This window comes from Cryptosporidium muris, genomic scaffold, assembly GCF_000006515.1.
Source record: "Cryptosporidium muris RN66 scf_1106632353999 genomic scaffold, whole genome shotgun sequence".
Taxonomy (NCBI): Eukaryota; Apicomplexa; class Conoidasida; order Eucoccidiorida; family Cryptosporidiidae; genus Cryptosporidium; species Cryptosporidium muris.
The window spans coordinates 95,986-113,533 of record NW_002196571.1 but is presented as its reverse complement, the minus strand read 5'-3'; the positions used below and the strand labels follow the sequence as shown (position 1 = coordinate 113,533).

General features: G+C 30.3%; 4 protein-coding genes across 4 annotated transcripts, besides 7 other annotated features; 2 read left to right on the top strand and 2 right to left on the bottom strand.

Annotated features, from left to right (window-relative positions):
- Window positions 1–174: 174 nt before the first annotated feature.
- Window positions 175–2,658, bottom strand: CMU_023030 (protein kinase domain-containing protein; the record flags this gene model as incomplete). Its single annotated transcript, XM_002139611.1, has 1 exon — window positions 175–2,658. The coding sequence occupies one exon, from the start codon at window positions 2,656–2,658 to the stop codon at window positions 175–177; it is 2,484 nt and encodes an 827-aa protein (XP_002139647.1).
- Window positions 2,659–3,043: 385 nt separating this feature from the next.
- On the bottom strand, window positions 3,044–8,550 carry CMU_023020 (uncharacterized protein; the record flags this gene model as incomplete). Its single annotated transcript, XM_002139610.1, has 3 exons — window positions 3,044–8,160; window positions 8,227–8,332; window positions 8,407–8,550. 3 exons carry the CDS (start codon window positions 8,548–8,550, stop codon window positions 3,044–3,046), a joined length of 5,367 nt encoding a protein of 1,788 aa, XP_002139646.1.
- Window positions 8,364–8,401: a sequence feature (AT_rich).
- Window positions 8,551–9,402: 852 nt separating the features above from the next.
- Window positions 9,403–9,453: a sequence feature (AT_rich).
- A 724-nt stretch (window positions 9,454–10,177) lies between these two features.
- Window positions 10,178–10,207: a sequence feature (AT_rich).
- Window positions 10,208–10,372: 165 nt separating this feature from the next.
- Window positions 10,373–10,422: a sequence feature (AT_rich).
- A 385-nt stretch (window positions 10,423–10,807) lies between these two features.
- CMU_023010 (importin-beta N-terminal domain-containing protein) lies at window positions 10,808–13,468 on the top strand (the record flags this gene model as incomplete). The annotated part of the gene is made up of 1 exon (XM_002139609.1): window positions 10,808–13,468. One exon carries the CDS (start codon window positions 10,808–10,810, stop codon window positions 13,466–13,468), a length of 2,661 nt encoding a protein of 886 aa, XP_002139645.1.
- A 240-nt stretch (window positions 13,469–13,708) lies between these two features.
- Window positions 13,709–13,730: a sequence feature (AT_rich).
- A 286-nt stretch (window positions 13,731–14,016) lies between these two features.
- Window positions 14,017–14,039: a sequence feature (AT_rich).
- A 679-nt stretch (window positions 14,040–14,718) lies between these two features.
- Window positions 14,719–14,749: a sequence feature (AT_rich).
- Window positions 14,750–16,083: 1,334 nt separating this feature from the next.
- Window positions 16,084–17,493, top strand: CMU_023000 (rhomboid family protein; the record flags this gene model as incomplete). The annotated part of the gene is made up of 1 exon (XM_002139608.1): window positions 16,084–17,493. The coding sequence occupies one exon, from the start codon at window positions 16,084–16,086 to the stop codon at window positions 17,491–17,493; it is 1,410 nt and encodes a 469-aa protein (XP_002139644.1).
- Between the last annotated feature and the right edge of the window lie 55 nt (window positions 17,494–17,548).

Here is a 17,548-nt window from a genome sequence, read left to right as displayed (position 1 = left end):
TTAAAAATAAAGCAATTATAAGTAAAATAAAGAGTTTTATTGACACATTATATCCTATTAATTACTGGTAACTTATGTCACATTTTTTGTGACTATTAAAAGCAGAGTATTAAATTCCCTTGCAAAATCTCCTGTAGATAAATAGCTTAATTACAAACTATTAAAAGAAATTTATTATAAACCATCAACATATTTTATTTCAAACCATGGGTGCATCAATGCATCGGAAGCAGATATCCTCTCAGAAGGATTGAGCTTTAACAGTAATTTCAATAAGTCAATAAATAATGTCTCTTGACAATCTAGAAGACTTTCAAGTGTAGCCGAGTTATTTCTCGTGTAGACACGAATTTTATTAGTGCCAAAGTCACTGTTACTGTAAATTTTTTCATATAAATGCCCATCTTTTGTTATTAAATTGCTAGCAAATTGTGATCTTGTAACCATGTCTAATGAAAGTTGCCCCATTATTAGTACAATATTTGATAAAAGTTGTTGAGTAGATTGTGCAGGAGCAAATAATGGTCTTCCCATCCAAAGCTCAGCCATTACACACCCTACACTCCAAATATCAGTTTTCTCGTCATACGGCAAACCTAGACAAATTTCAGGTGATCTGTAATAGCGGCTTTGTATGTAAGTTTTGCCACATTCTATCTTCTCGAAGTGCAATTTCGTACTACTACCCCAATCTATTAATTTAATATAAATAGGATCTTTAATAAGATCCAAACAATTATTGAAACTATTTATACAAGAGTTAGTTATATCGTTTGCATCTATGCAATCGAAGACTATATTTTCCAATTTAATATCACAATGTACAATATTATAATTTCCATGCGCTATACTCAAACACTTTAAAAGTTGAAATATTACTCTCTGAATTCTCCCAAGTGTATAGAATCTTTTAATTGGTTCATTAAAAATTTTTTTGTTAAGATAAATATCACTGTAACCATTAACACTAGGTGCCTCTAAAATTGTATCATCTTCAAAATAAGATAAATGTTTATCTTGTACCATAAGCAGATTTGGTCCTAGTAACTCTGTTACAATCATTATATGGTTATGACTGATTAGGGTATCAATGTATTTTGGTATATAATTAACCTCTTTATTAAGCGACAACTCATTCAGAATTTCCGCTTCCAGTAAAGAATCAGAAAAATAGTTTACATCACTATTTCCTTTTTTCATTATTTTCAAGCATACCCATTTAAAAAATAAAAGGTCAATTGCAAAATAAGCCCTCCCATATGTTCCATCAGATAATACATGAATCAATAAATACCTATTACCCATAATTAAATCAATGAGATTTCTCTCATCTATAACTCTAACTATATCTTCAAAAGTTAATGATAGAGATTCTGATCCCTTGGGAGATATATTGCAATTTTCAATTTTTGAATAAATAACACTAGGATTCATCAAGATATCATCAGTAAATTCTATCTCCTTTTTAGTTAGAAAGCTTTCAACTGTTTGGAAATCATCAAGACAAAAATCTTTTGACAGTGAATTTCTATAAGAGATCTCCCATATATTAAAGTTATCACTGAAATATCTCAAATTTATAGGACGCACAGAACTAATAGTCTTCTTATATCCAGTATTTACCATTCGATGCAGTCTGTTCTTCTGAGATCTTTGTTCACTCTCAACAATATCAGCAAATGATAAGCTATTGGTACTTATTTGCTTATCCTCAATATTAAGTGAAATATCCATAATATTTGAGCTATCTAAACTCTTAAAGTTCCCAAATGACGGTGATTCTACCCACTCTTCAGACTTATTAAATTGACTACTGTCGCAGATATCAAAGAATGGTAACAATTCTGACCGTGTTAGAGTTAAAGACTTATTTGCAATAGCATGTAAATTCCTGATTATTTTATCTTCATTCAAATCTGACCTAAATACTACTTCATTATGTATATAGTATTCAAAAAATAGCTTCTCATAATATGAAAATGGGAAGTTACAAACTGACAAGTTCTCATATTCATACTCACTAATTACATCTGCTATAGCGTAATGTTTACTTAGTACTTTTTTATTATCAAGTATTGTATATATTGATTCCATTAGCTTGCTGATATTCTTCCTGATGTACATGTTTAAATCTGTTATAGTTCCCACATCAATATAACTAGAAAGAAAAGTGGAATCATTATTCATAATTTTTTTTTTAACATATAAACGTTTATATATATAAAGATTCTCATAATTAGTATCCAAACTAACATCTTCAAAATATCTGGATCCTTCAGATTTTCTTAAAGGTATAATATTACTCTCAACTAGTATTTTGTCATTGGCTTCAGTCTCTTTTTGGAAGTGGCCATTTTGTAATTTATATAGTCGCATCACTAATGATGCTATATCATCCACTTTCATTTTGATGTTCAACTGATCACCTGTAAAATCTCTTCGGTCAGAACTTTCAGAATAGTAGTTAATATTTTGTTTCACATCATTTGCATAATCTGTTCGAAGGTAATTTATTATATGTTGTGTGATCTTCTCGGATACTACTTCCCAACTACCACCTCTTTCCCAATAAATAGAAATAATCCCTAAGACGATTGATTTTATCGTCTTATAAACTAAAGTTTTCTTCTCTTCAATTTCTGTATTTCCGTTACACATTTTATTATATCTATCTTTAATTATTGAAACCAGATTTATGTCCCACTTATAGTATAAACTATCCAGTATAGATTTGATTTAATTCAAAACTTCTAGTAAACTTCCTTCTATAACCTAGATTTCCAATGAAATATTATGAGTAGGTGGTCTAAAATTCAAACTGTACCATTTTGGGAAGTATTAAGAACGAATTCACTGGAAAAAAAAACACTTTTCAACCCGCTATTATCCGAACAAGCGATACTTAAGCAGAATAACAACTTTAGATTATTCTTATAAAAACAGGCCACCTAAAGTAGATTATCCATCTAATCGTTTGAATTAAATTCAATACAATTTGTTGACATGACCAACTATGACTTTAATTATCTTCACTACTTCAGAATTAATCTAATATATTTGTTTTGCTATTAGCTAAATTCTGTTCCTCATAATTAAATGAATTTTCCGGTACTAGATCATACAGAGATTCTTCTTTACCCTTAAATATCAAATTTAACAATTCATTGGAACTCCTATTTCTCTCAAGTTTAATTGATTCCTCTGTAACGAGCGATGAAGATAGCGTTGCTGGAGTAGTTTTTTTAATACCTGAAGTTAGCAAACCCCTCTTAGAAATATCGCTATGTCCTCTTGCTAAACTTATTGCTAATTTTGCTGCAGGATAATACATTTGCGACTCTTCTAAGTCATCATGTTTCTGTTCCTCAATCTGTCTCTTTCTAGCTCGAGATTCTTCGTACTCTGGTCTCTTGTATATAATATATTTTCCACTCCTTGTAAATCGTTTTACTCTATCTCTAGTAACACCATTAATTAATACTCTGCCCTTTTTATCTACCTTTGGTGAAGATTTGTTATCTCCTAATACTCTATATTTGCTCTCCATCAATGTAGGTAATTCACCATCTCTTTTTTCTTGAATAGGCTGTGTTGAGGTTTTCCCCACTTCTAATACTTTACTATTATCTAATAATTTACTAGTTTGTTCCTGATTACCTAAGTTTTCCTTATGATCATCTAGGATTAATTTAACCTGATTTCCACTCTCATCATCTTCACCATCCAAACTTGGCCCACGTCTTAAAAATCTTTTTTTTTTATTTTCCTCTAATTTAGGACTATTATCTGAAGAATCTGTGAAGCTATTATCTGAAGAATCTGTGAAGCTATTATCTGAAGAATCTGTGAAGCTACTTTTCTGAATATTCTTCTCTGTAGTATCGGCTAGTAGTGATTCTTTATTCTCCTTATTTTCTTCCGATAAATTAGCTTCAACTTCTTCATGTGTATCTATTTTATGTTCTGACTCATATTTGTTATCTTCTTCTGCTTTAATTGCTTCACTATTATCAACCTCACTATTTACTTGTGGCTCCTCTAATCTTACAGGCTTCTCTGAATATTCTGATTTCGCAGTAATATCATCTTTATCTTCAACCTGAGAGTAGTCCCATTCAAGTACAGCATCTCCACCCGTAAATTCAATGAAATGTTTATCTTCCTGAAGTAACTCATCTATTTTCAGTGCAAACTCATACATTAAATCCAATGGTGTGGGGGCATTTTGATCTTCATTATCTGGTAATATTGAAAATGCAATTCTCTGACCTTCGTAATTGACTTCAGTACCACATACTCTATCAGGTGATATCAACAATGCATTGCTGATAATTTCTTCTATATTCTCTATCAATGTCACAAAATTGTTGTCATCTACAATTTGGCGTGCAATCCACAAATTCCCCCCTATGCTTCCTTCGGGTAATTGAACCTTTCTTTTGCGCCTAGCTTTCCCTTTCTTTCTTTGTATATCTCCTAATAAGGATTCTCCAACCATGCTTCCTGTCACAGCAGAATCTTGAGCTATCCCACTCAAACTTTCAGTTTTATCTTGGGGTTGTTCTGTATCTAAATTTTGATCACTATGTCTATCTTTCTGAAGATCTACAACATCAGCTTCGATATTTGAGGTTGCTTTTGTTAACCTTCTCTCCTCATCTTGTGATGATAGCAGCTCATCAGGATTAGTATCTAATAACTTTGCTACTGCAATTGAAACCTTCCTTTTAAGTTTTTCCTCTCTTCTTATGCGCTCTTGTTCTCTTTTCTCCAAAATCTTCCTTCTTTCTCTCTCACTAACTTTTTGTACAACTACTAAAAAAACTCTTGTGCAGATAATACTTCCAGGGTATCCATTCACTGTTACTGCAATGCTAAAAGTTGCAGAGTGTTCTCTTGTATAAATAACTTCTAATTTACCTAACAAAGTATCTAAAATTATTTTTGTATCTGCATGGTTGAAAGATAGAGGAAATCCCAACAATCTGTGCATTGGTGGAACCTTTGATTCCATTGCAGTTTTCCAATCTCTAAACTTTGCCAAAGCTAATACCTCACCATCATCATCTGCTATTTCTGCCTGCTCAAGTAAATCTAACCCCTTCTCCAAAAAACCCTCTAAATTTGGATCACGGTTCCATCTTGTCGTTAAATTTTGAGAATTCCTGTGAGTTTGTATTTCATACATCAACATATTCTTTACAGTACCTTTCATACTAGTAATTGAAGATATTGTAGGTTTTGAGGAATATGGTTGGTAACGAAATCCCAGTGGATAGTCCATTGGAGAATCAGTACAGCTAACAAAATATGAAGTATTCCATAAATCATAGTATATATTTCCTGGATTAGCACTACTTTGTACATTATACCACATATTGCACTCATTAAATATGGTATCAATAGTTTTGTAGGGTAACCTTACTACTTTTAATAAATTTTCCGGTGGAAGTTGATCCTGATTTTCTTCATTGTTTTGCATCTGCTTAGATAACAAACGCTCTCTTTTTCTAAATCTTATAGAAACTTCTCTAGCTCTTACTGTATCTAAAAAACGATTTTTTAATGTATACACCTGTCCATTCGTTACCTCCCAAAATTTGACTATTGTCATATTATTCACCTCATTAAAATGCCATGTCATAACCCAATAATGAATCAAACCTCTACCAACAGTTCCTATACATACAAATGATTGAACTTTCAGCTGTAATAACATTGAAACTTGCAACAAACAATGATCTATTACATTACCACCATTATTGAGAAGAGTGAAATCTGGAGTAAACCAATAACTTGATTTCTTTAGTGTGAATGTCTCCAAATCCAATCCAGATACTGAAAAACCTTTTGTTTTTATTCCTGGAGTACCCTCAATGAGTTTATCTTTCACTTTCTTAGGAGGATCTCTATAGGTACTAGTTATAAATGGAACACATCGAATATAATGAAATATACTATTAGGCGTAGTATTTGTTAATGGAGATGGAATCGGACCTACAAATTGACACAATAACAACTCGTTTCCTCTGTGATTAAATGCAGAATACAAGAAAAATCTTTGTGAGGCACTTGAACCGACTTTTTTATCGAGTATCAGCTTTATATTTACTTTGTTACTCACAAAAGTCTTTGGAGCCTGACTTGGAGATAATTCTATTCTACTTCTTAAAAATATATCTATTGTTTCTCCAATCTCCTTCTTCTTATTGAATAAAGAATTAGTACTATCCCCCTTTAAATTTAATATATCAGGTGTGATAAATGCCTCAAAAGAGATATTTGCTGTTCTTTCTGTTGGAAATAAGAATTTTAGCTGTGTACTTTGTTCTAATAACCTAACCTTCAGTTTATTTTGTTCTCCATAAATATAAGAAGTAGTTACTTTTTCTGTTACAGATCGTTTCATTCCTTTTGCTGTAAATAAAGTGTCCCATATAGTAAATGATGTAAAACCGGCATGTTCTACCTTCTTAATTTGATCTATTGAGTTAACCCATAGATCTATATATACATCACCTAAACTCTCTAAATGATGGGCATATAACTGTGAAATAGGAGGTAACTGCAGTGGAAAAACGATATAGTCACTGAATAAAGATGAAGATGATGATCTAGAAGACTTCCCAACTCCACTAGTTCTTGCAGTTAGCCCATGATGAGTAACAGATGCTCTTATTTGTGCAAAATCTAAATTTTCAAAAGTAACTATATTATCAACCTGTTTTATTTTCACAAGAAGATATACCCTATCTGGAATAAAATGTATAAGACCTCCTTTTTGCCTCTGTAAAGGATAGTGAATAAATGATATTGTGCCTAAAATTGTTCCAAAATACCATGTAGATAAATCACTTCTAATTTGAGATTTACTAGATTCTGTTAACCATAAGGGACTAGTCAATGTTGATTCTACAACTGTGCTACTTTCAATTAGCCCCTTTAATGGAATATGCGCTTTTGCTTGAACATTATGTTTCCTATCTTTTGTTGTATCAACTATTTCAATATCCAAGAAACTATTTTCTAAATCTGCAATAGTCCCACGGAAGTACATTGCTCCAATACTATCCCATATTGGCCAATTAGTCTTACTCTGAATACTACTTGAAATCTTAAACACTTTAAAGGGATTTGGCCACGTTAGATAAATTCGTAATCTAGGACAGCATGTTGAAGGATGTAGCGAAGATTGGCTTAATTCCTGCTCATATAAAAGACTATCTTTTTTTTCTAATAATCGAGGAGTTCTCTCTCTTATACCAAATATATTCAATATATTTTTCCAATATACTGAGATATTACTACTCTGACCATCATTTTGAGACAAACTATTTAAAACTACTTTTGGATCTACTTCAGTATCAGGAATATTAACAATATGAGATTCTAGATTTTCTACCTTCTCTATAGACTCTGAATTATTTACAACGAAATTATCTCTATATTGAAGTGGTTGTGATTCAAATCTTTTTTGCAAATCCTTCTCGATATCATAAATAAATTCATCCTTTATTGTTTTGAAATCATCAATATTATATATAGACTGATAATGTACAGCATTATTTAAGCTTAATCTATTTCCCTTATTAGATGTTTGGTTAAGTTTGTCCATCATATCTGAGTATGTAAGTAATCTTTTTACTTCCCATCTTTTGAATGATAACTGAAAATCATAAAGTTCTTGAAAGTAGAGATTGAATGTAACTTTGTATATTTCTTCTGTCTTGTTATTTTCTATCAACCGAACCAGTGTGAAATTTTGCTGTATCTCAGAATTAGCACAAACTAGTAATTTAACTTCAAATATAGCATCCAAAGTATTTAGTCTAAGATTATGATATTTCCAAGCGGAAATCTTTAATTTCTCTCGTTCAAGATCATTATAAGAACCACGATATTCAAATACAGGACTAAAATCAATACTTTGAGGTTTACCCTTAACAAGATTATGAATAACTGGACTTCTTATGCGATGTTTTAATGATCCATCCGCCAAAATGTACTCATGAGATTCATCTCTTACTCTATATTCATCTCTTGATGTTCCAAAATCGATTTCCAAAAAAAGATTACATTCATCTGAAAAATTCTCTACTATAAAATTCCACATAGTAACCTTCCATCTCCGCTGAAGAGCCTTATATATATCAATTTGCTCTAAAAAAAGTAAGTTCAACTAAATAAAATTTAGATACATGAAATAATATCGAAATTAGATCTTACCTTCTACATTTTGTTCAATAAATTTATTAATAAACTCATCCATTTGCATAACAGGAATATTGGCAAGTTCATCAATAAATTGAGGGCCTTGATCAACTGTTTCATCCTATAAATATAATATGATTAGCATTTATAGCTATATTTTAAAATATTATATATCCAAAAAAAAAAAAAACTTACAGTAACAATTTCTGGCCCTTCTTTAGCAGCCAAATTACCCTCAGCTATATCTGCATCATTAGTTGGCTTTATATCATTCTTATTGCGATGAAATATATTCGATACCTTGAATCCTGGTTTAAGAAAATTTAAAGAGCTAAACATCAATGTAAATATTTATTGAGTAATAGAGACCAATAGTAAATACATCAAGCATGCACCTATTGTGGGGATTGTCACTCTTAAACTGGATCTCATATGTTTTGGCGCTGTAAATAAAATAAGACACTTAAAAATTTTAAGATTAAAATGAACCTCAAAATATGGCATTTATAAAGGAGATATATGCATTAGAATATTTAACAGTTTATAGTACTTCCATAACAATAATCATACTAAAAGATTTCTTGATGTTATCATTAGGACTAATAAATAGACTTACACTGTGAATAAGAATAAACTTAGGAATATAGACCTTTATAGTTCATCTTTTAATATACTAAAGATATATAGTAGAAGCGAAGAGTAATAATCTAAGTTATTTTATAAACATATACTTTAATTCTTTAGGTTGAAATTGAAAAGTGTTCACTGCTTACTATTCAAACTAATAAAGTATAAACAGAAATCAAAAGATAACATATATCCAATACTTAGCTGTATAATATACTTAAGGAGTGAGTTTAGAAACTCCAAGATAAATGAATTTTATATTTTCAATTATTGAGAGATGTTAAATATAAAACAAAAATATCAACGCTGAACTTTAATAATGTAGGATAGTATATTGCTAAAAAAAGGAATTTATATTATATTATTAGAAATGAAGAAAGTGACACTCATTATAATATATAATTAGATATTAATGTTATAAAGGTATAAAAATACTAAGTATGGGAAGAAGAAAATTATGGAGTAAAATGTGCTAGTATTATTCCATATATATATTTATACTTTTGGTTATAAGTGGTACTTATAAAGTTCAAAAAATCTAATAGTTAAGTTAGCTATTCAGAGTTATTAATATTAAAATGCAAATTATAATGAAGAAAATAATATATAAATAAAGGAGCAAAATAAGATGATAACAGATCGAACTCTTAAAGTTATAAAATGTCCCAAGTAAAACTATATTATACTGTCCAATAGTACAACTAAATTCATTGGCATTGCACCACAAAATCTACGAGTACAAAAACTCTGCTAGATATCTGCTAAATTACTTTAATAAAAAGAAAAAAGTATATTAGATTTATTACTACTAATCAGTGTGTACGTAGAAATCTATATTATTTGAGTTCTAGCATTAAATTGAACAAATGAAAATCTTCATATAAGTTCTATATAGAACTTAAAAATATCATATTTTACTTCATTTATTCTTAGAATGTTTGACTAATAAAGTGGCCATTTTTTAAAGTTTATTGTACCCCCTCAAAAATTTGAAAGAATATATCTATAACTCTTATATTTACACCATTAAACAAGAATATTATCTATCTAAAAATCTTTTGCAATGTAATAGTTTTAGAGATATTCTTGCTAAAAAAGACTAATTTGTGGTCTTTTTTTTTCAGTGAATGAATCACGTTCATTATTTTAATTTTGTTACAATATATAACAAGATTTCAACAGTACTTGTAGGTATTCTTAGGATTAACTTATAGACCAAAGAAAGGAAGACACCTTGATAAGTATTTAAAAGGAATATTAATGGACACGCTAGTCAGTAGCAAGACTTGTATTACATTTATATAAAAAGAAAATTTTCAGTTATAATATAAAAGTGAGGATTTAAATTAAATAAAAATTAAAATTTTAAGAAACTCTAGTAGTATTAAATATTGTAAAAGTCTTTGTTAGTAGCTAGGTTGGATATATTATTGAATATACTGAAGTTAGATCATTCTGAAGTGATATACTTGACTTATTATCAATAATAAACAAAGTATAAATAATAGCATTAAAATAACCTCATTTGAACAAGAAAAAATAATTATATCCAAATAAAAAAAATAAATAGAATAGATAAATTAAGAATAGTTTCAACAATGTTTTATTATTTGGCAAAAAAAAAAAAAAAAGCCTATAGCTCAGTAAAATTTGATCCTTTTTAAAAATATTAATATTGTCAAGGAAGGTTAACAGGTATATTTATACTTCAAGATTTTCCATAAAAAGTGTCATTTATTAGTGAAGTAGTATTAATTCAGCTCCTATTATAGCCCAACCAGCCAATATTTGGCGTAAGTTTACCAAGCGTAGAGTACCCCTCTTCCAAGAAGTAGCCCCATATCTATTAAGGCTTTTAAAAAAACAATTAAAAGGAGTAGAAAAAATCAGAAGAGAATATTTGAGTACTATTAATTATATATAAAAGAAATTTAGAGTTAAAGGAGGTGGTTTAAAACAAAAACTAGTAATGGACCTGACACCAATTTTGCTAAACTGTCATAATCCAGTGGAGTCTATCAGAAAAAGTGCAGAGCAACAATTACATCATGCTCAAGAAGCTAATTTTGGTGATTACTTAGTTATTTTGGCAGATGAATTACATAATGAGAGCAAGCCAGAGCTATCACGACAACTTGCTGGTTTATTGCTAAAAAATGCAGTTTCAGCTGTTGAGCTACGTCTAGATATAGAGAGGCGTGGAATGTGGATATCTTTACCTCAACAGATAACAAATAAGATAAAATCTGCTGTTCTAGAGTCTCTATTAAGTCCACTTGCTAGTATAAGAGGAGCAGCTTGTCAAGTTATAGCTAAACTTGGACGAGTTGAGTTACCTTGCCAAAGATGGCCAGAGTTATTACCTTATTTGTTGAGACTAATACAAGAATCTAAAGGAGATGAGTTATCTTTGGTACATAAAAGATCTGCATTAACAGCGCTGGGATATTTGTGTGAAGATTCTAGACAATTAGAAAATGAAGTAGCATCTGTCATTATTACAGATGATATTAGCAACCAAATATTGACGGCTATAATTCAGGGAATGAATGACTCAGATATTGAGACATCATTAGCAGCTACAAAATCTTTCTATTTTGCTTTATTTTTTGCAAGAAACAATTTTAAAAATGAACACGAAAGGAATTTAATCTTTCAAGTCTTATGTAATTTATGTGGAACTGAGGGAGTAAAAAGAGAACTATTACAAACAGCAGCATATGAATGCTTAGTTTCCATAGCGGCTGAGTATTATGAATATTTGGGACCATATCTACCAGTCATAGCACCAATGGTAATAAAAAGCATTAAGGGTATATATGAACCAGTAGCAATCTGTTGTATAGAATTTTGGAATACAATAGCAGATTTGGAAATAGATTTAGTATTAGATGATGAACAAAATTCTCTATCAATACAAGTAGCACCTAGTTGCCTACACTACATTAGACAAATTCAGTCAATGCTTATTCCCGTAATGTTGGAGACATTATTAAAACAAAATGATGATGATAGTGACCCAGAGAGTTGGACTGTTGCTAAAGCAGCAGGTGCATGTTTGACACTTTGTGCTCAGCTTTTAGGAGATAATATTTTAGAACCTACACTAAGCTTCATTCATGCAAATTTTTCTCATACAAATTGGCACAATAGGGAGGCTGCAGTACTAGCCTATGGTAGCATTTTAGAAGGCCCTAGTTTCCAGCGAATGCAACCTATAGTGGAATCTTCTGTAACAAATCTATGCCAAGCTTTAAATGATAATGCTGTTGCAGTACGCGATACATGCGCTTGGACTATTGGGAGAATAGTTACGTTTCACCCTAGTATTATCTTTCCCCTAGTAGGGTTAGCTCCACAGCAACAACAAAACAACGGAAATAGTTTATTGGCTGTACTGCTACAGAGACTATTGACAGATGAAGCTCGTGTATGTGCTAATATTTGCTGGGTTATACATCAGTTGGCTGAAACATCAACAAATGTTGAGGGAGCTGGAGCAATTATGGATATGTGGTTCCCTTACATTATACATAGTCTACTTCAGGCATCAAAGAGGAGTATTGCAGATGAATATAATATGAAGCAAGCATGTTACAATGCTATAAGCATGGTTGTCACTCAGTCTGGTTTAGGAAATACAGATAATTTAGTGAATTTAACTAAAGAATTAATCATAGGGGAAGAGTTTGGACTACAAAAATTAGTTGAAAATAATCTAATTCCAAAACCTGAACCAGTAGCAACGAATATTCAATTAACGTGTGGTGTATTGTATGCATTGACGACTAAGCTGGGGAAGAATATCAATCAATATTCCTCAATACTGTTAAGGTTATATTTTGATATGCTACGACAAGGAGGAGCAAATGAAGAAATATTAATTGCCCTGACTGCATTGATTGTATCAATGGGTCTTGATTTTTCCCCTTATTTACAGGAATGTATTACTGTGACTCTACCATACATGCAACGATATGATGAATTGGAGACTTGCAAAATATCTATTGAATTAGTTGGTGATATGGTTAGATCTGTTGGGCAAAATATTTGTCCTTATTTGGATACTCTAGTACAGACATTATGCACATTGCTGGCTAAAAGTGAAGTTGACCGTAAAATAAAACCTTTAGCTATCATATCTTTAGGTGATTTAGCAATGAATTTAGGCCATTCCTTTGTACCTTATATTGGAACTACATTGCAATTATTTCAACAAGCTGCTTTGACACAGTATAACGATGGTCCTATCAATAGTGAAGATTGGATTGAATATTTGGGTGAACTACGTGAAGCTGTATTACAAGGTTATACCAGCATTGTTTACGGTATGAAGGATGCTCAAAAATTAGAACTTATAGGATCATACGTCCCCAATATGATACAGTTTGTCAATAATATTGTCAATGATTATAATAAGGAGTTCCCAAATGACAATAACTTAAAAAGTGCCACAGCTCTTATTGGAGACCTAATAACTGCCTTTAATGGTCAATTAGTTCAATACTTAATGGCACAAGATAGAAGACAAATTTTGGAAAATATATGTAGTGTCGGTGAAATATCTAAACACCCATATATTATCAATAATATCAAATGGATTAAGAAACTCTGTCAATTACCTTCTTAAATTCTTTAGATCTCAATATGAACTTGTATTTAATTTACTTAATCGTTAGATATAAATAATATTATACTCTACACATCATTTAAATTATTATACGGTTACAAAGAATAAGTTTTAAATATTTATATGGATAAGTTCTATAGTATAGCCAATCCTGGGGAAATTAGAAGTTTTGGTGAAACAAAGTATATGTTCGAAAAGTTAACTATATGATACGACTTGAATAATATTCTACCAATTTCCATATATTTTTTTTTAAATTAATGGTTGGAAAATAAGTACTATTATTCACTCAATTGAAAATAAAATGGTAATGGAAGAACACTTGGTATACAATATAGACAGTCTTATATTCAAGTGAACTAGTAAGCAATAGAATATATTTCTATTTAAAATCTCCAAAGGTGTATATCTAACAATTAGCAACTATTTATTTTAAATAACGAGTCATAGGTTTCTTCGAATATAGTATACATTAATATCTGGATCCACAGTACAACTTAGCTCTGTTTTAATATTCCCAAGAATATGTAATATTTAATCTCAACTAGAAAAAATTTAAATAAAATTAAATCATTCATTTATATCAAACTACCTTTTATAATTTTAACTTAAGTTTGAGTTTTAGTTGAGATCTCCGCAGGACCTTGTTATCATAGTTGGTCACTTTTTTTTTTCGTCTGAAAGTACGGAGTTATCTTAAATTTACTACAGCTCTATAATACTTCATTTTACATCTGAATATAGACTTACATATATTACGAAGATATTCTATAAATATAGTGTCAATATAATACTTTGTATAAACTATTCAGCTGTATTAAGAGCGTTAGGCAAGATACAACTCTGCCAGAAAGGATTACTTATAATATATTTAACTGAATAAGATCATTTATATTGAGTACAATAGAAATAAAATAGGATGATTTTTGATGTTACCCCCAACTTTGATTACAGAAAAAAGAGAACGAAAATTGAGTCACTGAACCTGAGAGTACTTAAGTAAAAATAACTAGCTGGAAACTTACTGGAATTATCTTTAAATTGCAAGTAACTGTGATAATAAGATTTCTCTATAGTACTAACTCCATATATTGCAGTTCTTTTTATAACTTAACCAATTTTAATTTGAAGTTGTTTCCTCAGCAAGTTCTAAATTTAATTACCAAGTTCACTTTTTACTAAATTTGCAAACCGTTAATAAGTAATGAGAATAATAAAATTCTTAAATTGTCAATATATTTTATCAAACCTTTAATATAAATAATATTTTATCAATAAATTGTCTTTGTGAGATATTACTTCATTAACCAATTCCTTGTTTTAGGGATGTCTAACTTCACTTTTATCCTAAATACTGGATTATAGATTCAAGCATTAATATCTTTAATATTGTAACTGGTTTATTTCTTATATACTAAACAGTTGACACAATTATGAAATATTACAAAACAGAAAATTCTTGAAAGTTAAAGACTAATAGGAGTTTTGAAATAAGCTATTAATAAATATTACTATTATACCTCCAATACTTAGAGAATGTATCTGCCGAGCTATTCATTATTCTATTGTAGAAGTATGTAGATGTTAAATTTAGATGATACTTTGCACTACTTAGATAAATTATCAATTGTATTTTGCATCAATTGTACTTTTTTCTATGTATTTTCCTATAAATGTATATTAGTTTAGAAATAAGATGATACTCATTCGAACCACTTTAATATAATAAGCTTTAAAATTCTTGAACCTTCAGATCTTTAAATAGTTCGCTCAATTAATAACTAGAATATTTCTAAATTATCTAAGTAAATACTTAATGATAATATATTTTGGATCCTTAATGAATAATTACAATAGTATATTATAATTAGTAATACTCTACACTAACTTCACAATAAAAATACTACATAAATAAGTATATATGTACAGTAAGTATATTAGTTAACTATTTGTTTAAGAATTAAAAGAAAAAAAAAGGTAAGAAAAACAAAAATTCACATCACTTGATAATTTATATTGCATACATATCTAGCGCTATAAGTAAAAATATAGCCAACGACTAAGAATAAAGTAGTTTAATGAAGACTAAAAATAAGGGGAGAATCCTATGAGTAGGGCATAACTAGTTTGGGTCAGTAATGAGGGCGAGTTAATTTAATTATATTTATTCTATTATGTGAATTTATCTTTGATGTTGTGGTTGATAGAACCTAAACAATGTAATATAACTTGAAGTTAGGATAAAGTGCAATATCCAATTTATCACTTAGTAAAACATAAATTTTATATTTGGATTATATTTATAGTGAAAGATAATATCGTATATATGTATAACTTCAATATATCTTAATTATACATTCGACTGACATTAAAAAGTAACGGTTTTTAATTTAAAACAAAGTCTGAACTGTTAATAATCCACTAATAAAGTATGGCGGGTAGATAAATAAAGACAACTAGGGCGTTACTGGCTGAGCGCTAAGGGTGTACTGGCTTCAAATCGTCAAGTAGAAGAGAAGCAATATATTAGATACACGAAGAATTTGTTAATTTAAGACTTGGTAAATATAGAGTACTATATTAGAGAGAAAATAATAAAACACCAGTTTTGAATTATGATGAGAAATGAGTCTGGAACTATTCCAGAGAGAAGTGCTGTTGATGACTATTCTCCAGCTATGAGTGTTGGCGAAGAGAGTAGCATTAGAACACTATTACATCAAGAAAAATCAGGTACTAAATTTATGATAGCTTCTGAAGAGAAGCTTATTGAATTAGCTGAATTCGAGGGTAATGAAACTCAAATTATAACAGGAAATAGTAATATCCCTAGATCACCTAGTGCTATGTCCTCTAGACGTCAGGATACATCAATATTTGAAGAAATCTTCTGTGGATGTGTAGAGAGATCAAGATGGAGAAAAGTTAGACCATGCTATTTAATAACAACTCTTATTGCTTCAAGTTTAATATTTGTATTTCTACAAGAAGTTGTTTATAGTAAACTAACAACAGGTCATGCTACAGTATCATTGTCAGATAACAGTTTACTTGGTCCTCCTGCACAAGTAATTTTTAATATGGGTGCTTTAGACACGAACTTAATACGACAGGGTCAAATTTCTCGCCTATTTTGGTCATTTTGGTTACACACAGGACTTCTACATCTGGCAATAAATGTCCTAAGTCAAATTGCTTTGGGAGTTATCTTAGAAACACGTTGGGTTGTATGGCGTTATATAATTCTTTATTATATAGGTGGTCTTGTAGGGAATTTGGCATCTGCAGTACTTGATCCATGTTCAATATCTGCTGGGTCATCTGCTTGTTTTTTTGCTTTATTAGCTGGTGTAATAGTTATGTTACTTGAAAATTGGAAACATACAAATTGGCAATTCTTCTATGTTATATCAATATGCCTTGCTACATTATTAGGAATATCATTGAGTTTTATGTCAAATACTGATAACTGGGCTCATATTGGTGGATTCACTGCTGGTTTTTTATGGTCATTAGCAAGTATTGAAACAATTCCTCATTCTAATATATGGAGGGATAATAGACGGAATCATCATGGTAATAATCATAGCCATCAAAGGAATACTAGACATAACATAACTCAAAGTGATGTTGAAACTGGAAGAAACTCACCAATACTTCCTGCTAATGCTTCATCAATACATACACGAAATGATGATCATTACTCACTCTCAACTTCCATATCTAATCATTCAAAGTGGTCAAGGTCATTCCTATATCGTCGTTTTGTACCAATTAAATGTGAATGTGGAGGTGCTATACAGACAATTCGGGTTGTTGCATTCCTGACATTAATTCTTATAGTGACATTTGGATTCCTCTTTCTACTTTACGAACCTATCTATAGTCGATTTAATATTGCTCTTGGACATCTATCCTTCTTCGGTATTCAGGCCTGTAGTTGTTGTATGGCACCAGAAGGACAGTACTGGTGTTCCGGCGCACCATCATGGATTAAGAAGTGTAATCAAACTTCATTTATTTAAAAGTTATCTTAAATGTACATCAGAGTAAACATTTTTTTTTTAAACTAAGCTATAT